The sequence below is a fragment of the Alternaria novae-zelandiae genome (assembly GCF_023758075.1).
Source record: "Alternaria novae-zelandiae strain BMP 2774 chromosome Unknown scaffold_19, whole genome shotgun sequence".
Lineage (NCBI taxonomy): Eukaryota > Fungi > Ascomycota > Dothideomycetes > Pleosporales > Pleosporaceae > Alternaria > Alternaria novae-zelandiae.
The window spans coordinates 384986-412257 of NW_026056979.1; the positions used below are offsets into that span (position 1 = coordinate 384986).

General features: G+C 52.1%; 8 protein-coding genes across 8 annotated transcripts; 5 read left to right on the forward strand and 3 right to left on the reverse strand.

The window, feature by feature from the left end:
- Positions 1–3134: 3134 nt before the first annotated feature.
- On the reverse strand, positions 3135–4460 carry J4E88_008460 (uncharacterized protein; the record flags this gene model as incomplete). Its single annotated transcript, XM_049402070.1, has 1 exon — positions 3135–4460. One exon carries the CDS (start codon positions 4458–4460, stop codon positions 3135–3137), a length of 1326 nt encoding a protein of 441 aa, XP_049252168.1.
- A 3581-nt stretch (positions 4461–8041) lies between these two features.
- On the forward strand, positions 8042–10021 carry J4E88_008461 (uncharacterized protein; the record flags this gene model as incomplete). Its single annotated transcript, XM_049402071.1, has 1 exon — positions 8042–10021. The coding sequence occupies one exon, from the start codon at positions 8042–8044 to the stop codon at positions 10019–10021; it is 1980 nt and encodes a 659-aa protein (XP_049252169.1).
- Positions 10022–10240: 219 nt separating this feature from the next.
- J4E88_008462 (uncharacterized protein) lies at positions 10241–11588 on the forward strand (the record flags this gene model as incomplete). The annotated part of the gene is made up of 4 exons (XM_049402072.1): positions 10241–10337; positions 10540–10792; positions 10876–11477; positions 11569–11588. 4 exons carry the CDS (start codon positions 10241–10243, stop codon positions 11586–11588), a joined length of 972 nt encoding a protein of 323 aa, XP_049252170.1.
- Positions 11589–14020: 2432 nt separating this feature from the next.
- RPB2 (DNA-directed RNA polymerase II subunit RPB2) lies at positions 14021–18058 on the forward strand (the record flags this gene model as incomplete). The annotated part of the gene is made up of 3 exons (XM_049402073.1): positions 14021–14024; positions 14100–17820; positions 17893–18058. The coding sequence occupies 3 exons, from the start codon at positions 14021–14023 to the stop codon at positions 18056–18058; spliced, it is 3891 nt and encodes a 1296-aa protein (XP_049252171.1).
- Positions 18059–18794: 736 nt separating this feature from the next.
- J4E88_008464 (uncharacterized protein) lies at positions 18795–20289 on the reverse strand (the record flags this gene model as incomplete). Its single annotated transcript, XM_049402074.1, has 3 exons — positions 18795–19616; positions 19664–19789; positions 19843–20289. The coding sequence occupies 3 exons, from the start codon at positions 20287–20289 to the stop codon at positions 18795–18797; spliced, it is 1395 nt and encodes a 464-aa protein (XP_049252172.1).
- Positions 20290–20794: 505 nt separating this feature from the next.
- Positions 20795–21933, forward strand: J4E88_008465 (uncharacterized protein; the record flags this gene model as incomplete). The annotated part of the gene is made up of 3 exons (XM_049402075.1): positions 20795–20827; positions 20884–21283; positions 21347–21933. 3 exons carry the CDS (start codon positions 20795–20797, stop codon positions 21931–21933), a joined length of 1020 nt encoding a protein of 339 aa, XP_049252173.1.
- Positions 21934–23601: 1668 nt separating this feature from the next.
- Positions 23602–25722, reverse strand: J4E88_008466 (uncharacterized protein; the record flags this gene model as incomplete). The annotated part of the gene is made up of 1 exon (XM_049402076.1): positions 23602–25722. One exon carries the CDS (start codon positions 25720–25722, stop codon positions 23602–23604), a length of 2121 nt encoding a protein of 706 aa, XP_049252174.1.
- Positions 25723–26417: 695 nt separating this feature from the next.
- J4E88_008467 (uncharacterized protein) lies at positions 26418–27077 on the forward strand (the record flags this gene model as incomplete). The annotated part of the gene is made up of 1 exon (XM_049402077.1): positions 26418–27077. The coding sequence occupies one exon, from the start codon at positions 26418–26420 to the stop codon at positions 27075–27077; it is 660 nt and encodes a 219-aa protein (XP_049252175.1).
- Between the last annotated feature and the right edge of the window lie 195 nt (positions 27078–27272).

The following is a 27272-nucleotide window of genomic DNA, read 5'->3' on the forward strand; positions in this document are numbered from 1 at the left end:
ACGGGTGAGTCGTCAAGCCGCCTACGCATCTCCAACTCTAAGCGTACGAGTAAGTCCGTGGAGAAAATCAGGAAAAGTCCGTGGAGAAACTCGAGTAAGTCCGTGGGGAAATTGCACTGACACCAAGGAGCAAGACCTCAGTCGTGTCACCGCCTTCGCTCACATGGCATCGACTCATGAAAAGCCCATCTCACCTCCACCACGGACAGCGACATTTGTCACTATCCGAAATACCAGCTCTACATCCACACGACACCCCTTCGGGTACGCAAAGCGCGTCACCTGCCTCACGTATATTTCTTGTTCCTTCTCGCTACACTAACATTGCACTACTCCCATTACTCCAACTACTCCAAGCTGCTAGAATCACGCCTGTTTTTAGTCCCCGTCCTTGCGGCGGCCAACCCTCAGGCGTTATTTGACATTGAGCTCGTCGTGATATTTCCCGCTTTGGTACTCTAGTGTCGCGGTCGATCTTGGCTCCCGCTAGTTTGGGAGATCTAGTCACTGCACTCCGTGCTTTAGTTGGCGTTAAGATCTCTTAGTTTGCATACCTGCGGCTCGCTTAGGGAGGGTAGTCTGAGTGCAGTTTGGGTGTGGACATGGGAAAGGAGATTTGGCTCGGGGCGCGAAGGCGTGAAGTTTGTTTGGGGGAAGACACGTGGCAAGGAAAGGGCGTTTGGAGGTAGGTGCGTGTAGTATAGTGTGGTGTGGGATATGCCCAGGCAGATGTGTGATGGAAAGGACTACAACTGCGTCTGTTCTAGCATCAACCAACCCCAACGCCAAGGCATGTTGCCATGCTCTTCCTATAATCCAGAGCCTCAATAGTATGCATTGATTCTAACGCGTAGCCCTGCCATGCTTCTTATAAATCCAGCAGTGAACTTAATGAACATCCACCCATCTCCCTCTCAACCCCATTCCTTTCTCTAGACATTATAATCTTACACACCTCCCCTCCCAATCACACCAGCTAACCATGTCAAGCTCCTTCTTCTGTTCCCTCTCTTCTCCTTCTTCCCTCCTACCTTCCAAGAAGCAATAGTAGCTTCTCTACATAGCGGCCCTCCGTCTTCTTCCCGCTCATCCTCCGATACTACGATGTCGCTATCGACAACGATAGCTATTTTCCCATCATGCGCATTGTAATTGCATGGAGTCAGCGGGGCTGGAGCCCAGCAGGGTGTCGAGCATGTACATGCGAGGTGTGATGCGGGTGCGAACATGTGTGAGAAGAAGTCTTGGACTGCGTCGGAGAGGTGATCGCAAGTCATATGGTGGTGTGGGTGTGGTGAGTGCGCGAGTTTACTGGAGGTGGAAGGTAGATGAGGTGATTGGCTTTGGTAGTGCGACGCGAGCATGGTGTTGTATGCTGAGATGTCGAGAATGTTTGGGTAGAGTGACATGTGGTGGTGTGTGGAAGATGGAGTGCGATCCGGTTTCTGGTTGAGGTGGTGATGTTGAAGTGGAGGTTTTGCGGTAAAGTATTGGTGAAGCTGCAATAGTAGTCTCGTCTTTGCTGATGATGAGTACAGTAGTATCGCTACAGTCACATAGCTGTAGTATATACGAACTCCCTTAGAGCCAACACTACGTCAACATCTGCCAGACATCCCATGACCGAACGAGACAGGAGACCATGGTATGACTCCCAGGCGATCCAGTATACAAACCTCTAGCAATTCCACCTGTGATGAGAAAACACAATGCAGGAAAACATGCGCCAAACGCAGCTGTCAATATGCGCACGTCGTTCGACACAACGACGCAGGGTCCCGATAGTGGAGAGACAAGTGGCGTGATGGTTCGCGGCGGAAGCAGCCGGTCTCGCCACCACAACCACACGGCATGTGTTCCCCGCAGCCACCCGATCCCTGTATATCAGTAATCCTCGATGTACAGCTATAGTGCAATCGCAGTTATGCAGCGAAGAGAAAGCACTCGCAATTGGGAAATGGGGTGATGTTGGCAAGTCGATGCATGTAGGGAATGGAATACGATGTCGCATGTTGGCAGCATGCACGTAAAGCCCGTATCCGCATCTAGAGTCTCACCACCACGTTCGGTGTTACGGGGAGATGGGGAGGTAGTATGGATGGGAAAGAATATTTAATGCATATGCAAAGGTCATGCCAAAGGCTCTAGCTATAACGACCCAACGATAAGATCAATATCAGCGTCGACATCTACAGCTGCTCACCTATCTTCCACAGTTACTAGAACGATAACGAAAACAACGATCATGACCACCATCCACGTCCTCTCCAATCCCCAGCTCACAGCAACAACCGCTGCAGAACTCGCTTTCGAGCGCGAGAAAGCTGCCATAACCTCTTACGAAGAAGGTTGGGATCGATGGGACGGGCCGATTTATCCTATTGGCTATGTGCAGTGTCGGATGCGTAAGTCCTTTCCCTTCCACTTGTTGGTATTGAAAAGAGATGTAGAAGGCTGACATTTTACGCACAGAAGAGGATGGATACGTTGCGCCGAGCGAAATCGAGGTGAAGGGAAAAGGCGTCGAGGTTAAAGTGACGGGGGTCGCTGCGGAGTGAAGGCGCGTTGAAATTTTGGAAACGAAGATTTCTTGGATGTTGCGGGGCTTGGGACGCAAACTTGTTACATGGCCTACGTTTGTTTAGCTGTGTATTTATCTATCGATTTTACCTCTGGTGTTAAACCATAATAACATAATGTGCACACATATCGCAACACATTCTGGAAGCTTAATGTACACACATGTTACGCTGAAGACTGCTAAATGAAAGAGTCAAGTCTAGATGCCGTGTATTCAACTACAGTGAAGACTATCTCATGGCATCAGCCGCGATAATGGCATCACCCAAGCTCATTCAAGCGCCTTTACCCAGCGCACACCAGTTTACTCCCACAGCCAAAACGCCTATCATTATAAAGCAGCGATGTGCTATGTGTATCCAGTACAAGTTCGGCCGTAAAACGGAAGAGTTCTCTGTGTGCGATTGCACAACACTTTTCTTGTGAAGTTGTGACCGCTGACATGGAACGGTTTATGTTTTCATCCCAAACCCTACCAACGCCGAGTGGATGCTGTATTGATGCCAGCATCGCATGAACAAAGAGCAAAAGGGAACAAAGGAACCAGAACGTCCTCAACTAGCCTGCTTGATCTTCAAATCCATGACATACTGCATCAAGCTGCAGTCGTCACACTTGACAAGCGACTGAAGAGCCTTGACCCTCGTCCGAAGCAATTGGTTCTCATCTGCCAGGCTCTTCTTGTCCTTTTCCATTTGCTTGATGTAGGCAGTCGCCGACGCTAGAATGACTGCTTTGCTAGGCTTTGAGGGTGTGGGCAGGTCCTCGATATCGGCGCCGTCGCAAGCTCGTTGGTTTTGAAGGGAGGGTACGACACGCTTGAGGGAATCTAGTTGTGTGTTGAGCGATTCTCGGTACTTTCGTTCGACTTGGTTGTGCGGTAGTCGTCGGCGTGGCTTTGTCTTGTCATCCTCGTTGGCTTGGGGGGATTCTTTGGCGGAGGCGTCTTCTGTCGTCTCGCTCTTCATTCGTTGCCGGTCGTCTGATGGGGATGTGGTTGTGTCTTTGCTTTCTCTCTGTTGGGTTGAGAAGCCGTTGGCTGATGCGTCGCTTTCGGATCGCTTCTTGGGGCGTGGTTGGATCTCCACTATACCGTCTTCGGCAGTGACTTCTTGTGGGTCGTTAAGTAGGTTGATGATACTTGGGAGAGCGTCCTGGTCTGCGAACAAGAAGGGAGCACATCCTCCGCCGCACGTCGATGGATTAGGCGGTGAACCATTTACATCGTGATTGGGGCAAAGCGGGGACGTCCAGCAGGCAGAGAGTATGTCTGGCTTGTTCTTGGTACGTTTCGATGTCGTGTTTGTTGTTGTTGATGTTTGAGTCCTCTCGAGCCCTGGCTTGGTGGTGGTAGATGATCCCTTCGGGCCGTCGGGGAAGGTGAGGTCTTCGACGAAACCGGAATCTAGGTTGTTGGGAAACAAAGATTCATAGGCAGGGTTGGGGAAAGTGTTGGCACGTTGGAGTGCTTGCCTCTGAGCTGGCGGCATGTTGGCTGATTGGTCTAGGCCGTTTACGTCTGATGGTGTCTGAGATGTAGAGTTGTCACCAGTCCCATGTACAGGCTCGGGTGACGACTCATTGGTCGATCTCCCTCCACCGATGTTGTTGCCAAAGGGCTTGAGGACGTCGAGATCGCCCAGGAAGTAGTCGTTAGGCAGGAATAACGAGTCGTCAAAGTAAGGGTCGCCTGATGTTCCTCCGAGAAGGGAATCAAAATTGGTGACGTCTTCAGGTGAAGAGCCTGACGTGTCGGTGGTGGTCGACTTGGGCATCTGGGAAGTGGGAGGGGCAGACGTTGGTGGTAAAAGATCGGACCATTGGTCGTTCGGTAGGTTGAAACCCTCAGTATTGAGGAATGCGTCCCAATTGAGAGCCATGATGGTAGTCCGCGGGTGGGTTGTTGCACGGAAGAGCTCACGCGTTGATCAGGAGATACAATCGCTAAGGTACCCTGGCCAAGCCACACGTGAGACTAGCGGGCGAGGTGCAGGATCAGGGTCGAGCTGGGGTCGAGGTTATAAGCGCGGGCACTTCCTTTGTCTTTGTCAAGTTGAAAAGATGCTCGCCGGTACTCAACATGGGTCGATGGTGAAGATGTATCCACGCGTTTGAGAGAAGTTTCTCTAGTTTTTACATGGGAATAGGCGATGGCTTAAGGCGGGTGAGTAAGACCCAAGGAATAGCTTGGCAGTAGTTGCAGGTCAATCCAGGCGAAGTCCACACCGTTTCGTGGTACTCCTCGTACGGGGTTTGATCTACCGACTGGTCAGGGGGTATGAAGATGCAGTATCGAGAGTGGCAGGTGTAAAGGGCAGTCAAAAGCCTAGAAAATGTCAGTCGCTCCAACGGGACTTTCGGTACAGCAATTGTGCGGAAGTTGTCCTGTGCCAGGTTCTGCGCTGTTCTAGATTACCAAGGTAGAGGTTGATCAGACCACCAGAGAGTGGCGTGACATTTCACTGCGCCCCGCTTCATGCCCGGAACCATCCTAGCGATGGCACGCCGTGCGCCTCATTACGAGCTCCTAGCCACAGCAGCATCTTTTTCGCATTATTTTCGGAATGCCGTCGCTCTTGTGCCTGAAGATCATAACAGGGTGACATGGGATGAAAAGAGTGCAGGTGTGTTGAAGACGATGCCATGTTAGAGCGGGAGCCAACGACGCTCCCGTTAGCGGCCTCGGGCTGCCCCACTAATAGCAGCCGCATCTCAACATGCGCCTATGCTATCAAGACCAAGCCTGCATGCCCTCTCTGTTTGCAGGGGAAGTGAAAGCACGCAAATAGTCTTCGCGAGAGGTTCAAAACTCGTTTGGTGTATCTATGCGAATCGATATAGCGAGAACTATTTCGCCAAGACAAGGAAATGCCGGGCATCTAGAGGTTACCCGTAGACTGAGCTCTACTCCCCTATATCCTGGGACTTTAGTTATCCATGTCCCTAGATTATCACCATCGAATTATTTCCTCTCGTCGGTGTGGTGCTACCATTACGCTTGAGCGGAAGGCCATTGCTCTTCCTAAGACGCATAGTGTCTTGAGTTGAGTATATTGACCCACTTCTTCATAGTCTCCGCCCGACCGCTCGACCGACCCTGGCATTCTCAAGATTAAAAAGGCAGGTACTGGAGAACCGTCCGTTAGCCGTACGCGGTTGTGGCGCGGATGCTCCCGTGTAGGCGAAGCAACTAGAAACCCGTTGTTAAACCCGTCTCCGCTGCGTCTAAGCCCTGGCTGTGCATCGCTCCGGGCTCTTCGATCTAGGGTCTGGTCCGCCTGTTCGCGGATGTGGTCGCTCTCGATTGCCCAAAGCAGCCTATGCCAAGATCTGGTAGTGATGTGCATCATCTTCAGAAGATTCGAGAGCCTCACGAAGCTTGAACTATGTGTCTCATTGCCCATTGCAGCAGTTATACCATTAAGACTACCGGAATGGTTGGATCCATCCCTTCGCGGACTTTTCTTCTTGCTGCCCGAGACCCGGGTATTATCGGTCGATGGCACAGGGGACAGTACTCATTGTACCTTGTGAACCACTCGTCGAGGCAATGCGAGTGGAAAGCATGAGAGCAGCGGAGGCCCCGAACCTGCGCATCTTCGGCGAAATCGTCAAGACAGATGGCGCTGTTTTACAGTCAGTCCAGTCCACCCGTCGAATAGGACTTGTCTCGCATACTTACCACAGGGGATCGGATGCTTGCGATAAGTCGGAAGACTTTTCCTTTTGAGTTTCGAGCCAATCATAGAAATTTTGTGATTTGATGTGCGTCTCCAGCTCGTCTTGCCGCGTCTTCCAGCGCTTCTCTTTGTGAGTAGATTCATCGCGGACGCATCGTGGGAGAATGAAGCCCCTGCGGCGGTTCCTATCGTCAGCTTAGACATGCATGAGGTCGTCTGACACCAGTGCGGAGACTGACATGATGACCAGCGTAAGAAGTAAAATGATCAAGACCGAGGGCACGATGATCGCGATGACGATCGTACCACTCTTTACACTCGCCGGCGACGTCTCTTCTTCAGTGTTGTTTGACATAATAATAAGACTGGTAGGGTATATCCACACAGAGAGAAGAGAGAAAGCGAAATCTTGAGCGCGCTTCGAGGTGTTGCGTATATGCCGCGGATTGGATTTCCTTTGTCGACCGATTCAAGCTGCGTGCATACCAAGGGTGTCGCAATCACCGACTGCGCGCATGTGGTGACCCCGGAGTAACGGAATGTATGGCTTGAAGACCACGGGATGGGTAGATAGGAAAGCAGTGTTCACGTTCGAGCGCGCAGCTCGGAGGAGGGCGGATTCGCAGAGACAGAGGAAGACCCAACCTTAAAAGTAGCTACATCATCGTCAGATGAAGCCCAAGACTGGCTCTGCAGCTCGATACACCCAATGCGGGCTTGGCCTATCTACCCTTGACGCGTCGCTCCTCTCAGCGTGCTCCATTCCTGAGCCAAGGGCAGAGCTCTCAAAGTTGGCCAACCAGGTTTCATCGGCGTGCTCTTGTGACGCGGGGTCGAGAGCTGAAAGGGCCGACAAACTTTATGGAGGGCAAGGCGCCCGCGTTGTAACATGCTGTGCAACCTTATAAACCTCGATCCACGGGAGAACAAGAACTCTTGGGTGGGACGATGGCGCTAGCAGTCGGGCCATGTGAGGGTGTGAAGGATCGGTGCTCCAGGTGGAGACGGAGGGTGAGCGCTAGGGCCCACACCGCGCCCATCACTTGTGGGGTAGCAGATCTTGTAAACTGGAGTTCTGCTCGCGATAAGCATTTTGTTACGCATTTCTTGGTATGGGCGTCGTGGCCATTCGAGTACGTGAGTTTCCCTTTGGACGACTTCGGGACCTCGGGAAGATTCCAAGGTTTCCTCAGCATGGGCGCTACGCTGAATGCGGTCTAGGGCCTGGCACGGAATAAACGAGCTTCTTCGTAAGCAAGCACGCAAGCAACACGCAAACCTCATCCGCCACGTACCGTTTCGCCGACGCGCCGCGCGAAGCCACATAGCTAGCTATGCGACGACCCTGCATTCGACAGGGAGATACACGCCCGCTTTCTTGAGGAATATCATGTCGTGCCGGACTAATCACAACACAACAGCACACCAGCTGAACATACAGGTGAACTAGTATGCTCCAATGGCCGGATCGAGGATCCGAACAAGCGAATGACACGGCCTTCGTGTAGCCTTGCAAACTTCAGCCGCAAATGCGCATCTTCATCTGGCCTCGCGCCTCTTCTTCTGTACTCAAAAGAGCAAGCTGAAGATAAGGCGTTTTTCGGCAGGTCTGGGCTGGTCTTATTTCGAGGATGACGCCCCCAAGGGAATGCAATGGATGTATCACACCCAGTCTTCGATACGCACATTAGGTATATCTGAAGACATGTACCTTCCATACTGGACATGTCCGGCTATTCCGTGGTCTATCGAAATTCATCTGTCTCTTTTGGCACACGAACATGCCATACCAATACCAACCACTTCCAACTCCTCACAAACCAGAAGATGTATATATACGATTGCTGGAAGTTCACAGGGGCCCTCCAAGTGGCCCCATCACCGGTCGACTATACTCAACACTGCTGTCAGAAGCTCCGAAGTTCTATGCCATCTCCTACAACTGGGGTCGTGAGCCATACAACGCTACCATCCATATCACCAATGCGGCCCCACCTCGTGATCTGGAGAATGACAATATTCTCGAAATACCGCGCACGTTGATACCGTTGCTATATGAGATTCGAGGATGGCGTTGGCAGAAAGCACGCACTTTGTGGGTCGACAGCGTGTGCTTGAACCAGAAAGACGATGAAGAGAAGACCGCGCAAGTACCAAAGATGCGACAGATCTATATGAAGGCTTCTGTCACTGTGAGCTGGCTGGGTCCGGAAGAGAAGGGGGTAGAAGAAGCGTTCAAATACGCTTCTGGACTGCACACAACCTACCGACGAGAAATGGCTGAACAGAAACAAATAGTCTTGACACCGGAGGAAGAGAAAGAGAAAGATATTCGCGTCAAGGTCAAGGTAGGCGACCCGGCACTCGAGACTTTGCTGAAGTTGCTGGATCGGCCTTACTTCGAGCGATCCTGGATCATGCAAGAAGTCGTGGTTTCCAGCTCAGTGTGGTTCATGTGTGGAAGCGCCAAGATACCCTGGAATTCGCTGCTGGCTGCATACCTGTATCTGTTGACGAGTCAACTGTGGCTGTGGGAATTTTATGAAGGAGCTAGGCTAAGCAACGTCATCCTCATGAAGCTTAGTGAGATGGAATTTGCCAATGGCGTCGATCTCGATTGGCCTGGGACGCTGCTGAGACATCGAGTTTGTTTTGCCGGTGATGCTAGGGACAAGATTTACGCTTTCTACGGTATGAGGTGTAAAAAGGCATTGGGAGATGTGGGAATCGAGCCAGACTACGACAAGAACCTTACGCCGGAGATACTGTACACTCGATTGGCTGCGCGCACGCTTCAGAAGGGGCAAGTGGCAATCCTCCACGTGCCTCGTCTCGTTACTACCCCCCTCGAAGAAAGCGATCCGAAATACAAACTGGCACTCCCATCGTGGGTTCCGGACTGGCGGTGGACAGAAGCAACTCCTATGTCGCTGGTTAGAGCCGAAATGCTCGCCGATGATGCTTACACAGTGCGCGACTACCATGCTTCGGACAACTCTTTATTTGAACCCGGCTTCGGTCTTGAGGCGTATAACATGCCCCCAGACCCTGGTACCTACCCAATGGACTTGCCCAAGATGCTGAGGCTGTCTGGAGTTACAGTCGCAAAGGTCACGCAACTCACACCACGCCGTTGGCTAGCGCGCAAAGCCCCACTTCGCCAATCGTTACTTGAACAAGCAAGTATACTACAATTCAACATGCATCAAGTTCATGAGTGGGAGGTTCTCTTTCGGCCCCAGCACGACAAGCAAGTGTACCCTGCGACAGGCGAGTCTGCGACTGAAGCCATGTACGAGACCTTCATGGCTGGCGAACTACAAAACACCCCAGAAGCCAAAAGAAGCGCTTATGCTGCTTTTGAGAAGCGCCAGCGATTCTTACGGCTTATTTACACATTCAATATCCACGGCTGTTTGACTTGCTACATCGCGGTCGTCTTGATTGAGCGTATGCTTCGCCTCTTTGGCTGGGTGAATCCTGAAGCGCAGTTTAGATCTATGGTAGGGCATATGTTGAATCGCAAGGGCGCACGAATGGTTGATCTTGCAGACTCCGAGATCACTTATCCTGCTCTGGTACCCAGTATATGTCGGCTTGGAGATCATGTTGTGCTAGTTGGGGGCGTTATGACCCCGCTTATACTGCGGGAGGGTGAAGGCACGTGGGAGTTTATCGGTGATGCTTATGTTCATGGGATCATGAAGGGAGAGATCTGGGAGGAGAGGAAGGGAAACTGTCAAGATATGTGGATTGCTTGAACGGCGAGGTCTTTCACGCCACTCTTGAAATTCGCGCACGGTCTGCAACATGGTCATCTTCACATCGTATTTCGCTACCGCATCCACGCTATAGGTACCAGCCTTAACTTGACCGACATGCACTCAAGTCCCCACCTGTTTACACACCTACTCAGTCACTTTCTCAACACCCATGACTCTAGTAGAGTTCGAAGACTCTGGGACAGCCTGCAACACATCATGTCTCAATCGAAGATTACAACTTTCGCCAACGAGATATTGGACAAGATCTTCGCCTACCTCGCCAACAAGGATGCCTGGCTTGCTCTAATCAAGGGTAAAGTAGCCGCCACGAATAGCTCTCAAGATATCTTGCTAACTTATTACTAGTATATAGCCCCCTTGCTATGCTTTGCTAACGCGGTAGTAAGACATCTTATTATTTGTGCTAACAGCTCAATAGACACACCGCAGCTTCAAAGCATCAGCCCAGCAACTTCTCTACCGCGACATCCATGTACCTGCGCAACATACTCTAGTTCATAATGGACGCTGCTCGATGCTCTTGATCGCGCTCACAGCCGCCCCGCACCTCGCCGGCTCAGTACAAACACTACAAATCGATTGCCAGCTCGAAGGCGCGTACCCATATGGCAAACTAACCCTCGAACGAGACGCGATTCGGGAGATTCTCGCCAAACTTGCGAATCTACAAAAGTTGACCATCTTTATCCTGGACGATCCGCGATCAACGTTTGAGCAAATGGACGCATCATCCGAGATTGCTCAAATGTAAGATTACTGACCAAACGTGATTGTCGACAAGGAGCTAACGTCAAATACAGGCTAAGAGATCACACTACCACACCTATCAGCATAGACTGTCCCGAGCATCACTTAGCCATGTCAACTTGGCTCTTCGGTCTGCCCACCGCCAAAACACTAGTCGTACGAGAGAATGTCACGCACGCAGCGCTCGGGTATTTCACCGCGCGCTCCATCCAATGGTTTGACACAGTCAACTTCAGAAATCTCACCTCCATCGACTACAAATGGTGTACATATCCATCAATACACAATGAACGTGCTGCTGTGAAGAAAGCTGGCACTGCTAGTCAACTGAAGAAATTGCGCTTCACATGGTACCTCGACGGCGCGCCCACACTCGGCCTAGATGGCAGCATCGCTAATTTATGGGCGACTCAACAGACGCTACGAGAACTCACTATCCTGCCTGGCATATGCTACGAAGTACCGCAGAGACCTTGGAGCCCAACTAGATTCACGAACTTTACCGCCTTGCAGATTCTGCATGTGCCGGCTTTCGCGTTTTTCGAGGAAATGTCATGCGGTAGCCTGAAAGCAAATCCCAACCGCGTGGGCTTTGAGCTCAGGAGCGATATCACGCCTCTCCTACCACCGAATGTACGCGAACTAGAAATCTGGTTCAGATACCCATCTGGTATCTTCGCCACGGGTGGGTCGAAAACGCGACAATTCCAGGACCTGTCTGAACCGGAGAGGATTAAGTGGTTTGGATGGATACTAGCTTTGCTTCAACTGCGCAGCTTGCGCCGAGTTCGAATGAGCGAAAGCCTTTGCGCTCATGATGGAGGTGGTTGTTGGAAGCAGGAGGGTGGCAGCTGGCCGAGTTGCAAGTTTATACTACCGGAGGTGGTGAGCAAGGCTTTTGCTAAGGCAAGGGTGGACCTGGAGATTATGGTGTTGGATAGGGTGGCTGTGTATCATGGGATGTATTGAGATGATTCGGGATTCGCCTGGCAACGGGACTATATCTTTGTATTCTGGAAAGTCACGAGAACATTTTGAGGTACGAAGAATGATATGGTAGTGTAAGTCTAAGTGGCGACAAGGCTGTCTTCACCTTGTTACGCAATAATGAATGTATCACAAGGCTTGCAGGCAGCGAAGGGGGCTCGATAAGAAGTTTGGAGTCGTTCGGAGGTAAAGACAACAACGGGGGGCTTCGTAAATACAGATGATCAAAAGGCGTTCGCTTGATTGTGAATATGACGTCCAGAATGCTTGCTCACTGTGCGTACTTCTAGGTCATGACATATGATATCTCCCACTAGAGTCTCGTTAGTCTTCTTAGAGGTGTCTTCTAGCTATTTAACAGAATTCATATCTATAGCTCGTTCCTAGGCTACTAAGCCCAAGACTATTGCCTAAGCTAATTGTTGCCGCAGGTAGGCAGAGAGCCTGTTCTTTGTAAAGTGACATTGTGTAGAAGTAAAACAAAGCTTTAAGAGATAGTGTAGTTACGCAAGTTTGTAATATCTCCCACAAAGCCCATTACTAACAAAAAAGTTTTCCGATTGCCCCTGTGCCCCCGATGCAAAGAGGCGGCCCCCCCGAGCATCAGGACTACAAATCCCAGGTGTCTGAATTATCGAATAGCACAGACTTGCAACGTAAAAAGACCCAGCACATCCAGGCGTATTAATACAGCTGACGCAGCACTCATACGGGGTTCCAGCACTTCCTTGCTGCACTCCCTGGCCTGGAGTATCCGAGTAGTCCCAGGCGATCGTGTCAACGAAATTGCCTCCAACCTTGCTAATGACATTATCAGGGCCACAGGCAGCATAGTAAGTAGAACTCGGCTGTACGACTTCAATCGTTTGAGTAGCAACTGAGGTGGTGGTGGTGGATTCGACTTGGGTTTGTGTGGTGATTGTGCCAGTTGTGAAAGAAAGTGTCGTTGATGCGCGAACAGGTGTTAACGTAGTTGTTGTAACAGAGGTGGTTGTGGTAGTGGCCAAAGAGGTAGGCTTCGATGCCGTTACCGTCTTTGTCTTCGCGGTTCGGGTGATAGTGGACGTGGTTATTACTTTTACAATACCGGCACAGGTTACCGCTGTGGGGTAAACGGCAGGTGAGCACTGTGCCTTTCCGTCTTTGAAGAAGAGGCGTGTTCCCCCCTGTGCTCGCTCTTTAAGTACGGATCCGTTCGATACATCTTCTGTTGGATAGTTGGATCTTCGATTGGCAGGGTTGGGGAAGGTTGATTGGACAGGCTGGAAACCTGCAGGGGCCGCCACAGTAGTTGCTCGAGAAAGCGTGACTGTGACAGTGGTGGAACTTGTCGTGCTGGAGAGATCTGTGGACGTTGTAATCATCGTGTCGGTAGTCGTGACTGTCTCAGAAAACGTATCGGTCTCTTGAGTCGAAGTTTCGGTTGTGACACTGGTCGCTGTGACTGTGACTGTTGTAGTAGTTGGTGGAGGGGTGATGACTCGGGTAGGTGTCGTCGTGATGAATTTGAAGCCATAGAATGGTACAGTCAAAATACGGGATGCTGTCTTGACAGTAGCGACCGGCTTAGGGCCATTTTGGGTAATGCAAGTGACGAAGGACTTTGTGGTGGCAGCTGCACCAGCCTCGCTTGCAAGTAAAAGAGCGCCAACGTATAGATTGGAAACGAGATGCATAATGGTAGTCGGTGGATGTGAGAGTGCTGAATTCTGGAGGCATCCTTCCGCGAAATCATAGCTTACTTTATATAACTGACATTAGAGCCCATCATGCCGGTCTCGACCCCGATATCGCGGGGTGGCCGTGCAGCGTAATTCCTTCTCTTTGTTCAGCCAGCCATTTCAGCCTTCTTGAGCCATGGCGCACTGCCCAGAGTGTACTGATCGACATATGGAGTACATTTCGCGTTAGGGCATAAAACAATGCATCCCGAATAGGTTTGAAAAATGAATGCTGTCGCGACCACAGGGCTAGATCTCATCTGTGGCTTGTCGGCGGTATGTAGACCTGTTTGCCAACTGTCGAAACTGGAAAGCGTCCGGCCACCAGTGATTGGGGACACGAGGATCTAGTGCTGGCGTTTAAGGCCTCCAACTTCGAGACAGTTCAGTATAGTGCGAATATAGTATTGTCCAAGGTGAGCCGAGTGTAATCTGGGCCCGAATGGCGGGATCTAGAAATGGGATGCAAGTTGCCGCGGGATAGGATGGATGCAGGAACTGGAAGACACGGGTAGACTGCATGGGTCTGAACGCTAGTGGGATCACGTGATGCGCGGTGGCGCTAAGACGGGGAGCGTTAGCACCGAACGTCCTTTGAGAGGCGGTCGCCGCCGTCGCATACGGAACAGACAGGACACTACACGTCCGCACTCACCCACCCCCCTTCACCTCCCCGCGCCTAATCAACCCAGTCGCGATCATGGCCGAGCCGTACGACTACGACGGTATGGAGGACGAGTACGAGGATGAGGAGAACCGCGTCTTGCCCGAGGACTGCTGGGCGGTCATCAGCTCCTTCTTCGACACCAAGGGTCTGGTCTCGCAGCAGCTCGACTCGTACGATGAATTCACGCGCAACACAATCCAGGATATCGTCAAAGAAAACGGCAGCGTCATTCTCGAGCAAAATACGCCCTACAACCCCGATGAGGAGGAGAACCCCATCATCAAGCGCCGCTATGAAATTAAATTCGGGCGCGTCTACCTGGCGCGGCCAACACACACCGAAGGCGACGGCACCACGGTGCAACTTTATCCCCACGAAGCGCGTCTACGGAATCTCACATACTCCGGTGCCATGTTGGCCGATATCGAGAACCGAATAATGGTCGCCCGCGAGGGACGCGAACCAGAGGAGGGCGATGACGAGGAGATGGAGGGTGGCTACACAGGCGGACCATCGCAAATTCGGTGGGAGCGTGAAGACATGCCAATGGATGATGGCGCTGCGGCGCGAGTCTTCATCGGAAAGCTCCCTGTCATGCTGCGGTCAGAGCTCTGCCATTTGCGAGCGCAGTCTGACGCGGACCTGTTTGCTCTGAACGAGTGCCCTTACGATCAGGGTGGATACTTCGTCATCAACGGAAGTGAGAAAGTCCTCATCGCTCAGGAGCGCAGTGCCGCGAACATTGTACAGGTCTTCCGAAAGAAGCAGGGTCCTATTCCATGGATCGCTGAGATTCGAAGTGCGGTCGAGAAGGGCACCCGGTTGATCTCATCGTTCAACATCAAGTGGGCGGAGAACTCACTCGCAGGTCCCGGAAAACGTATCCCCGGTCCCTTCGCATACGCTACCCTCCCATACATCAAGGCGGATGTGCCCATGGCCATCGTCTTCCGCGCGCTCGGTATTGTCTCCGACGAGGAGATTCTCAGTCACATCGTTTACGACCGCACCGACACACAAATGCTGGAGCTGTTGAAGCCCAGTATCGAGGAGGGATCCGTTGTTCAGGACCGAGAGACTGCTCTGGACTTCATTGCCAAGCGTGGCGCCAACTCAGGCACGAAGGACAGGCGTCTCAAGTTCGCGAGGGACATTATGCAGAGAGAATTCTTGCCGCATATTTCCCAAAAAGAGGGCCAGGACACACGCAAGGCCTACTTCTTCGGTTACATGATCCACCGCCTTTTGCAGTGTGTGCTGGGTCGCCGCGACGAGGACGATCGTGATCACTTCGGTAAAAAGCGTCTGGATCTCGCTGGACCTCTGGTTGCCAACTTGTTCCGTATTCTCTTCCTGAAGCTCACCAAGGACGTGTACAAGTACCTTCAGCGATGCGTTGAGAACAACCAGGACTTCAACGTTCAGATGGCTGTCAAGGCCAGCATCATCACAAACGGGTTGAAGTACTCCTTGGCAACAGGTAACTGGGGTGACCAGAAGAAGGCCGCTTCCGCAAAGGCCGGTGTTTCCCAGGTGTTGAACCGATACACATACGCCTCCACATTGTCGCATTTGCGTCGAACGAACACCCCAGTCGGTCGTGACGGCAAGCTAGCCAAGCCGCGACAACTTCACAACTCCCATTGGGGTCTTGTTTGCCCTGCCGAGACTCCTGAAGGACAAGCTTGTGGTCTGGTCAAGAACTTGTCTTTGATGTGCTACGTCAGTGTCGGTAGCGACGCGTCGCCTATCATCGACTTCATGACACAGCGAAACATGCAGCTTTTGGAAGAGTACGACCAAAACCAGAACCCAGATGCGACCAAGGTCTTCGTCAACGGTGTCTGGGTTGGTGTTCACTCCAACGCCCAACAGCTTGTCACAGTCGTGCAGGAGCTGCGACGTAACGGAACTCTATCCTACGAGATGAGTTTGATTCGTGACATTCGTGACCGAGAGTTCAAGATCTTTACAGATGCTGGCCGTGTCATGAGACCGCTATTCGTTGTTGAGAACGACATTCGGAAACCGAACCGCAACCACCTCATCTTTACCAAGGAAATCAGTAACAAGCTGAAGCAGGAACAGATGGAGACAAGCACACGACAGGGGTGGAGTCAGGATGAGGTTGAGCAAGCCACTTACGGCTGGAGAGGTCTTATTCAGGATGGTGTTGTGGAATACCTTGACGCCGAGGAGGAGGAGACTGCCATGATAACGTTCTCTCCTGAGGATCTGGAAGAGTGGCGAGAGATGAAGATGGGCCTACCTGCGGCTGAGCGTTCTACCGAAGGCGAGCATCGTCTTCGACGTCTCAAGCCACTACCAGACCCACGCATCCACGCCTACACTCATTGCGAGATTCACCCGGCCATGATTCTGGGTATCTGTGCCAGTATCATTCCTTTCCCCGATCACAACCAGTCGCCCCGTAATACCTACCAATCTGCCATGGGTAAGCAAGCCATGGGTGTCGCCCTCACCAACTTTGCGCTGCGCATGGAAACCATGATGAACGTCCTATACTATCCCCAGAAGCCATTGGCTACTACTCGATCTATGGAGTACCTCAAGTTCCGTGAGCTACCCGCCGGTCAGAACGCCATTGTCGCCATTGCCACATACGGTGGTTACAATCAGGAAGATTCCGTCATCATGAACCAGAGCAGTATCGATCGTGGACTGTTCAGAAGTTTGTTCTACCGTGCATACACGGAACAGGAGAAGCGTATCGGTGTCAACGTTCTGGAGCAGTTCGAGAAGCCTACGCGTGCCGATACACTTCGTCTGAAGGGTGGAACATACGACAAGCTCGATGACGATGGTGTCGTTGCGCCTGGTGTGCGTGTGTCCGGTGACGATATCATCATCGGAAAGACCGCGCCCATTGCCACCGACGCTCAGGAGCTCGGCCAGAAGACTACTCTCCACACCAAGCGTGATGTCTCAACACCACTGCGTAGCACCGAGAACGGTATTGTCGACCAAGTACTGTTCACTACCAATACTGAGGGACTGCGCTTCGTCAAGGTCCGTACACGAACGACCAAGGTGCCGCAAATCGGTGACAAGTTCGCTTCTCGTCACGGACAAAAGGGAACCATTGGTATCACTTACCGTCAAGAAGACATGCCGTTCTCCAAGGAAGGCCTCACCCCCGATCTGATCATCAACCCCCACGCCATTCCCTCCCGTATGACAATTGCCCATTTGATCGAGTGTCTACTCTCCAAAGTCGGCGCCATCACCGGGCAAGAAGGAGACGCCACCCCCTTCACCGACATCACCGTCGACCAGGTCTCCGGTCTGCTCGAGGACGCCGGCTACCAAAAGCGTGGTTTCGAGATCATGTACAACGGGCACACCGGCAAGAAGATGCGCACACAGATCTTCTTGGGTCCAACATACTACCAGCGCCTCAGGCATATGGTCGACGACAAGATCCACGCTCGTGCTCGTGGTCCCCTCCAAATTCTTACTCGCCAGCCTGTCGAGGGTCGTGCTAGGGACGGTGGCCTTCGTTTCGGAGAGATGGAACGTGATTGCATGATTGCGCACGGCGCCGCTGCCTTCTTGAAAGAACGTCTCTTTACCGTCTCAGACGCGTACACCGTACACGTGTGCGACATCTGTGGTCTGATGAGTCCTATTGCGTAAGTTTCCCCCCTCTCCGACATCTCCCCATCTCTCTCACCTAAACACTCTTACTAACTTTTCAAATCCAGTCAACTCAAAAAGGGCCTCTACGAATGCCGCCCCTGCCACAACAAAACCCGCATCTCCCAAATCCACATCCCCTACGCCGCCAAGCTGCTCTTCCAGGAACTCCTCGCCATGAACATTGCCACGCGCATGTTTACCGATCGCTCTGGATTGAGCGTCCGTGACTAGTCGTTGTCGGACGCGATGGATAGGCTTAGTCTGTCTTCGGAGCGGAAATCTGGTCGGGGGTATTCATACTTTCGGGTTTTCTCGTAGTCGTTTTTTGGTTTTCTGCATGGTCATGGCGTTTCTTGATGTTTGTGTGCGTTTGGACAGAATGATTGAGAGGAAATACAAGGCTGCCGTTGGAAGGTTTTAGCCTGGCGTTTTTTAAGTTGCGAGCGCTTTTCTCATCTATGCGGGGGTTTAATCAGAGGCGAACCGAATAAGACAAAAACTGCATGTGATTACAGACGAAGTAGCATTAATCTGTTTTGTAAACCAACGTAGACTGGAATCAAGGATGCTACTCTCCAGATCATGCTCACCACAAGCTATCATGCAGAATATATTGTACGAATCGGCATTATTGTGTTGCCTACTGCTTGGTATCTGTACTATCTATCCACACGCTCCCGTGTACGCCTTACCAAATGATTACCACCGCTCTCGTCATCATCAATATCACTCACTTCTTGAGTCCATCAAACGCAACGAGCGTCTCATCATCCTCAAACTCAAACGACCAATCCTCGTCACTATCATAAGCCTCCTCGACACCCTCGATATCGTCACCAGCGTCGTCCCCAGCTAATTGCCGCTCTCTTTCTCTTTCTTCATAACGTTCGATTTCCTATAATTCGTCCTGCGTCAAGTATGGTCCTTCTGGGGGCACGGGGAGCAAGAAGATGCGGGGGAAAGCTCGCTACGCTCCGCCACCGAGAAGGTGCTCGATTGCGCCTTGGACGTTGCCGCCGCTGCGCCGCAGGGCGGCGACGTTGCGGTCGAACTCGTAGAAGCCCATTTCGTTGAGCTGCCTGAGTTGTACTTCGTAGATTTCCTCAGGTGGCCGGTTGTCTGCTGGGGCTGGTGGGGCACCGAAGCCGCCTGCGCCGCCGAATCCGCCGGGACCGAAGAGTGCGGCGAAGGGGTTGCCGCCGGCTTGTTGGCCTGCTTCGCCTCCTGGAGCTCCTGCTGCGTCTTGACCACCAAAGGCTGCGAATGGGTTCGCTCCTGCGCCTCCTGCACCGCCCATCATCTGCATCATGTTGCGCATGGCTTCTGGGTCCTGCATCATCCTTTGGGCGGCCGCCGCGAACGGGTTCGCTTGTCCGCCTTGTGCGCCAGCTCCACCAAACAAGTTGGGAAACGTGCCCGAGGCGTCTTGTGTGTTTTGTGCCGCACCACCCTGTTGCTGAGGAGCCAAAGGATTCTGGCCTCCAGCAAAGAGATTGGCGAACGGGTTTGCTCCAGCGCCTGCGGCACCACCGGCTGTACCGAATGCGGAGAATGGGTCTGTTGGTCCGGTCGTATTAGGCTGGTTCGGTGTCGCCGTTGTGCCTTCGCCTGTTGCAGTCGAACCTGGCTGTGTGGTGTTGTCGGTAGCTCCTGGAGCTGGGAAACTCGGCCCGGTGGGGCCCATATTCCGCTGCATCTGCAGTTGCATGCGCATCATCTCTGGGCTGAACATCATACGGCGCATTTCGGGGTTTCGAAGGACTTGCTGAAGCATCGGGTTGTCGCGGATCTATCTCAGATTAGACAATGCATAGTAGAAAGAAGGAACAAACTTACCATGGGGCTCTGCAGCATCATTTCCACTACTGCTGGGTTGTTCATGGCCTCGTTCATCTGCGATAGAAACATGGGGTTCTCCATTTGCTCTAGTAACGCTTCTGGGTTTGTAGGAGGGCCGCCCATCTACCACGTATCAGTAAATGTCCATGTTGAATCTCGGGTTGATCTACACTTACGCCACCGTCTGGTCCGAAAGTGTCCATTCCTGGTAGACCGTGAAAACCGGCATAGCGCGCGCCTGTGAGCCCAGCGAGAGGGTTGTTGCCTGTTCCTGCAGCAATGTTGGTCGGCACCTGTGGCGTCTGGGTGTTGCCCCCGCTTGCTGAGCCTGCCGTGCCTTGGTTTCGTACGTTGCTGGCGGCACCCTTGACGAGATGGACTGTGTGGCCATCCTTGATCTTGACGCTAGCGAGTGTGTCATGGTCCTTCAGCACGCGACCGGAGTATATCAGGCGTTGGCGTTCGGCGGGAACATCTGCGTATTCCGACGTCGAGAGCTTGGCCTTGAGGTCGGCAACTGTGGTGGTTTGGGCTAGTGTGAGAACGTGCTTCTGGTCGTTTGCAGCCTTGACATTGAAGGTGATCTGCGTGTCCTCGGTGGTTGTGGCGGCGTCGTCGGCCATGATCGCTGATTTACGAGCGTGGCGTAGTGATAGGAAGCTCTACAGGCACTGGAGGAATAGAGCAGTCTGGGTATGACTATTGACTGCGAACTGATACGTGTCCTTGGCGAGTGTGAGTGGTGTATAGCAGCAGAGATGGTTGACAGTGCGAGAGGCCGTCCTTAGCTTTGGATAGGATTGGAAGGCAGTAGAACGTCACTGGACCCGCACCTGGTACCCTGCCGTTCCTTAGCGCGTGCCCGTGCATATCGCGCGGCTTCCGCTGACTAAGACACGCGCGCCAAGCCTTCGGGTGGGGGCAGGAGCGGAGGTTGGCCGGGGAAGCCAGCCGAGGTATCTTGGAGCGTTGAGTAGCTGTCGGCCGTCATGCAAGCTACAATGGCGTCCGCGTCTGTTCTATCTACCCGAAGTCATCTTCGAGCTCCCGACTGAACCTTTCTCTCATTCAACAATTGAAGCTGTTTGCTATCATACATACTTCGCGTAACCTCAGTCAAACCTCAACATGAAAGGCATACAGATCAAGGAATATGTCTCGGTAAGCATCCTACCTAGCAATGTACCAGCCTCAAGCTTCACCACTAACTCTATCAGGGCCCAGAGGATCTCAAGGTCCTCGACCTCCCAACCCCGACTCCCAAATCGAACGAGTACCTAATCGCCATCCACGCCTCAGCAACCAACTTCTTCGATCTCCTCCAGATCCGCGGCAAATATCAACACCAACCTGCATTTCCCTGGATAGCCGGTTCAGAGTTCTCCGGCGTTGTCCTCAAAGCACCGACCTCGCTCGCAGGAGGCAAGACACCAAAGTTCAAGGAGGGCGACAAGGTCTTTGGTGCTTCCCAAGGCGGCTACGCAACACACATCGTTTGCACAGAGGAGAGACTCAAGCCCGTGCCCGAGGGATGGAGTTTTGAGGATGCCGCTGGTGTATTTGTTACAGCGCCGACGAGCTATGCCGGTCTGGTAACTAGAGCAGGGATCAAGAAGGGTAAGCCATCGGAACTCCGAACCCTGCTCATCTTCCTATGAAGAAGCTAACACTGCTCTGTAGGCGACTGGGTACTCGTCCACGCAGCAGCCGGCGGCGTCGGTCTCGCCGCCGTGCAAATCGCCAAAGCCTTCGGCGCAATCGTCGTAGCTACCGCTGGCACATCACACAAACTTGACGTCGCGCGTTCCTTCGGCGCAGACTACGCCGTCTCCTACCGCGACAAAGATTGGCCCGAGCAAGTGAAGAAGCTCACTCCCAAGGGTCGTGGCGTGGATATCGTATACGACCCTGTTGGATTAATCGCTCAGTCCATGAAATGCACGGCCTGGAACGGCAGACTTCTGGTCATTGGTTTTGCGGCGGGCGATATCGAGAAGATGGCTACGAACCGCATTCTGCTCAAGAATGTCAGTGTTGTTGGGTTGCATTGGGGTGCGTATGCGATCAATGAGCCGGAGATGCAGGATAAGGTTTGGGACGGTATCTTCCAGCTTGTCAAGGAGGGGAAATACAAGGGCACTGCTTTTACCGATGTGGAGTACGTCGGTCTTGACAGTGTACCCGCGGCGCTAAAGGCGTTGGGTGGCCGCAATAGCTGGGGTAAGGTTGTTGTGAAGGTACCGCAAGAGGGTGGAAGCAAGATGTAAAGTGCCTGGCAACATCGTCTGCTAGACTATGCGCAAAGTCCGGCATAAAATGAGAAGCCTGAATTACAGCGTAAACTACTCCTCCACTCTCGTCCTAACATACCGCAGCGTCCTCACCTCAAAATCATTACAATCATTGCACGAAGGTCCAGGCCGCAAAAGCCTACGATCACGCCTCGATACCACAGTCTCTCCCAAATCCCTCTTCCACCGCCTTTCCACTACATCCCCATCCCAAACTAATGCCCACTCTTTCCCCTTCCCCTCTTCTTCCCCATCACCACCAAACCCAAACCTCCACATCTTCGCATACTGTACAACGCGTTCCAACTCCTCCTTCCTCGCCTCGAACGTCTCCAGCACCAACTCCAGCGTCTTCAGATCAGGCAACGCAGAAACGACATGTGCGCCCCAAGATTGCGGGTTGAGCCGCGGATGCCGACCAGCCTTGCGCTGTTCAGCACGCAGACGCATGGCTTTGCCCGAGGGGCGGCCCTCGTTGAGGTCGTAGCGCCCGAACGACGGGTCGAGATGGAGGTTTACGGCTACGTTCCATGTTGACCAGTCTGTGCGTGTGAGTCGCAGAGTGAGATGGGTTAGGGGTTGTGCGAGGGTGATGTGGAGGGCGCGGGATGATGGTAGTATGGATTCCGCGGGGGTGGGAAGACGATTTAGAATATCGTCTAGTCGTTGAGGTTGCGTATCCGGTAATTCGACTATGGTCGGTACAAGAACATTGTCGTCAAGAGTGCGTGAGCACCCCTCTATCCTCGCCCGTTCTCCATCGCGGAAACAGCGCAGAGGCACCACGTATGCGCCCTGGTGTCTAGCGTTACCTCCCAACTCTTTCAACACATCCCCCAGCTTCCCTTTTTCTAACTCGCGCTGCTTGATTGTGATATCAAGTCCGTGTATCTGTGCTAGTTGCCATGCTGACATTCCAGCGCTTCGAAGATGTCGAGAGGCATCCATGTGGTACGCATTCACCTTCAATGGCATACCCCACGTTTCTCGATACACCGCTTTACAAGCCAAGAGGAGGGAAAAGGTGATATCAGAAGGATACAGAGGTTTCCCACCCGCCAAACTCCCAGCATTTTGGCCGTGACCGAGATATTTGACGTGGACGACTGGTATGGGGTCTTTGGGACCAAGCGAGTCGATGGGATAGGAGGCTGTATCTTTGAGAGCGTAGGTATAGATTATCTCTCTGAGTTCCAGAGGAAGTGATGTGAAGAGGCGGCAGTTGTTTTGTGGTTGAATGTTTGATGGATCTAGAGACCATGCTAGTGGTTCACGGGTTGTTTTCGTGCGAGCGCATTGTAGATCGACATCTTCGGCTGGGGTACTACCAGTGGACTTTGTGTCGCTGGGTGTTGGGTTGTGTGCGGCTTCATCGGTGGCGTCTAGTTGATCTAGGTAGCGTGTACATTCGTAGCAGTTCCCGCATCGATCGTCAGCCATTGTGGTATTTTGATTGTCTTTGTAGACTGATGAACGGAACTGGGAAGAGTTGTACAACAATGATGGTAATAAGAGGGATTCTATGTAGTGAAGTGGATGACTCAGATGTTGATGTGTATGGTTGCCTGAATGTATGCCGATTCCGTCTTTGCAGTTTAGGCGTCCCAGCTGGGGGTGGGTATTCGCCACTTGAACACGAGCGAATCAAGTAAAGCGGCTGCTGGGCTCTAACAACTCCCCAATCGCCTTCCTGATATACTCCTCACCCTCAACCCATCCTCCACCTATCAGTCGCTGAAGCTCCACAACATTACTCATCCTCAACCCTGGAATATGAGCAAATAGCTTCTCAATCACATCCGTGATATCGCCATGATCAATTGCACCAGCAATAGCACGATACATGCCAGACTTACGCGTGTATTTCGCGTCGACGCAACCAGTCTCTGCCATGGCATCGGCATAGATATCCGCGTACTTCTGGATCTCCCATGTTGGCATGTGGGGCGAGTCAGCGAGAGAAAAGTCCTCGTTCCAATCGCGACGGAGGAAGTCGGGTAGTGAAGCATAGCCGATACAGCGAGGGACGGCGAGACAATTATCCCAATCGATGATGCCTGTGACGTTGCCGTCGTCGTCTACGAGGATGTTCTGTAGATCGAGATCAGGGTGACGGATGACGAACGTCTCGTTCTCGTCGGCGTCTGCGGGGTCCTTCTTCGAAACGGCGATGGTTGGGTGGTCGTGAAGCATGTCGATGATCATACGTATTCCAGATACCATGTTCAGTGCATCTTGATCAACATCTGGATCGTGTTCAGGGATCGCAGGCCAGCTCTCCTCTAGGTTCAGCTTCCAATAGTCCAGGTTCTTCTTGAATGGTGCATATCGGTACACTTGGGTTGGTCCTTCTAGATCCTCCGCAGTGAGTTCATACGGCGGCTTCCAGCGATATGAGACTGTAGTTGTTGGCGTCGCGCCCAAAGAAAGTGCGTCCTTGCAATCTACAAGGCCAATTTCATTGAAGCTCACGTCTCTTAGCTGTGACATACACTGCGCAAGTGAACGCAGAATATTACGACGCTTCTTTTCCGTTTCTGGAGAAATGCAATTGGTAGTGACATGATTGCGATCACTAGGCTTGTCATACCAGACGTTTTGCGCGGCTTTTCCTGGCATGCGCTTCATCAAGATGTATGGTGCGCCGATGAAAGAGGTCTCGATATCTAAAGCGAAGTCAACAACTTCTGGTACCGGAATAGAAGTTTTGTTTCGCAGCCACTGCATCAAGGCCACTTCGCAGTGCAGGTTGTGCTGATCGCCTGGCTGCCACCGGGCTGCAGTTCCAATAGCAGGGACTCTGAAAACATATCGTTCGATACGACGGTTTGGAGGCTCGTCTTTTATGGCTGCCATGAACACAACATGATGAAATCCGCCATCCATGCGTTGCGTAACGTGGCATTCCTCTAAAGCAATATCGACGGAGCAGTAGCTCTCGATAACCGAATGCAGTAGCTCTCTGAATGTCGAATCAGGAATTGCGTGAATCTTTTCCCAATCAAAGCGAGACACTCCGGCTTCAGATGCATCTGTCTTGACGGTGGTGTCGCGATCGTCCTCAGTGCCAGAATCTGCTCCACTCTTTGCACGTGTGCATGTATTACCGTCTTGCGGCTGCGTCTTGTTACTTGGCAGTGGAAGGTTGTCACATCCTTGGTATCCTTGTGTGTTTCGCAAGGATGCGCTATCCCTTTGCTGGCTACGGCTCGACGGATCCGAGGTCATGTCAAAGCTCTCCGATATGTCGTCGTGAAGGTTCACTGCCGTCGATGCGTCGCCCATGTCGTCCATTCCGGAACGAATAATCGTAGTTGATCCGTTCGTCGTCGTGTTGCTATTGTGTTGATGTATCTTATCGAAGATGGACCCAGCAAGCCCGAAAGTCAGAGTGGAGGCGACGGATGATTGGCTCCCAGCAACAGGAGTCGTACGTTTGCCGTCAGCTGCGGTGCTTTTGCAAGCGGCCAATCCTTTATCTGCTTTGTCAAGGACGTGATTGTCTTTCGCAATGCTGATATGGCTATCGAACGGCAGCGCAAAGTCTTTGTTTGTAATCTGGTCAACACCGGGCTCAGTGAGATCAGACTCTCGACAGATGCCATCAACTTCCCACCCACCACTGGACTCCAGCTCGAAGCTGAGTGTGAGCGGTTCGAGCTGGTAAGAGTCGTCGCTAGTCTCGGATGTGCGTTCTCCGTAGGTCTTGGGCAAGACGGTTCGACCATGTTTATGGTGGAACAGTCTCCGCAAAGAGTCCAGCATGCGCGATGCTCTTGCAGATTTTGGAGCCTCGATGGCGCTGAGTGCAGGCGAGATAACAGAAGATGCATTGGGCGTTGTCACCTTCGGTTGACTATTCGGCCATAGGCTTGTGATCTTGCTTAGAATGCCCATAGCTAAGTAGCGTTGAGTTGACCACTCGTGATCGTGAGATGGTGGCAGGTTGTTGTAAGGTCCAAGTAAGAATGTGTTTATGTATTAGCAAGAGCCAAAAGCTTTGACTGTGTCCCTCGTGATTCACTACTACCGATCAGTGCGATCGGGAAGCGATAGATTACACTTATGCCTTTCACATGGCCCAGTTCTTGCCAGTTCAAAAGTTCGCAGAATACCCTGGCTTTACTGTTCAATATCAGTACGCGCACATTCAACTCCACTGTTGATCAAATACTCAGAAAAAGACATTCCTTGCCCCCTTAAGAACTCAATAACAGGATCTCGAAGATCAAAGTTCTGGTCCGTTACCTTTGAGAATATTCACCATGGCAGTATTCAATTTGCCCTTTCTGCGACTCTATGGGCCCGGTTGGGTAATCTCCTGGAGTGCCCGTTATTCTAACATTTGGCGAATGACATACGACATGGAAGGGCACCACTGTGCAGAGTCTGGATGCGGCACTGTCAAGCGCAGTTGCTTCGAGCGGCTGCATCTCGCATACTGTTGCGTACCCATTCAGATGGTCAACGGCCAGTGGCGGTTCTGCGGCAACCGATTCGGAGTAGAATCTCCTCATGGTTGCTCATTACACCATTACGGCGAGTATGAGGATAACCGCTTCTTCCAGATGGCGAAGAAGAATTTGGAGTATACGCTCCCGAGCACGTTCCCTCACGAGCAGATCGGATGGCAGATGAACATACTCAAGCTCGGAGACATCCGCTTCTCGTTTACTATGTGCATGGGTCTGATTAATGGTCAACCGAGCTTTGTTCGAGTTCTGAAGGTCTCGCCAGACGGTTCGCCCGCTGAGATCTGTGAAATCGTTAAAGTAGCAGAGAGGGGTTTGCAGCTCACCAAACCTAATGCCAGCAACGATAGCTCCTTAGGCGACAACTCTGCAGAAGCAGATGCAATTCCTCGAAAGCCAGCAGCTCTCTTTAGCATAATCGAGGAGGAAGAAACAAACGAACAAGCATATAATAATGCCACCTCTTATATGACCTATAATCAGGCTATCATGGAAGCTAGTCAGCAGCGACAGAGAGATGCAAAAGACTCCCAAAAAGCCAGAGCAGCTGAAAAAGCAGCAAAAGCCGCTTCTTCCAAGTCCAAGGCCAAGTTGCAGAAGCCGAAGACCGTAAAAGAGACATTAGCTACAACCAAGAAGAAAAACTAATTATCGTACATTAGTCCTGTAAGTACTTCATTTGGGTGTTGCTTTGTTTTCGAGCAGAACTGGCGCAATTCTTTGCTACCGCTGACGACTGTAGTTCCGTAATCGGCCAGCACCAGAATATCGTCGCGCGTCGATAGGAAATCGCAGGTGCTGAGATACAATGTGAATATTCCAGCATGATCAGACATGATGGTA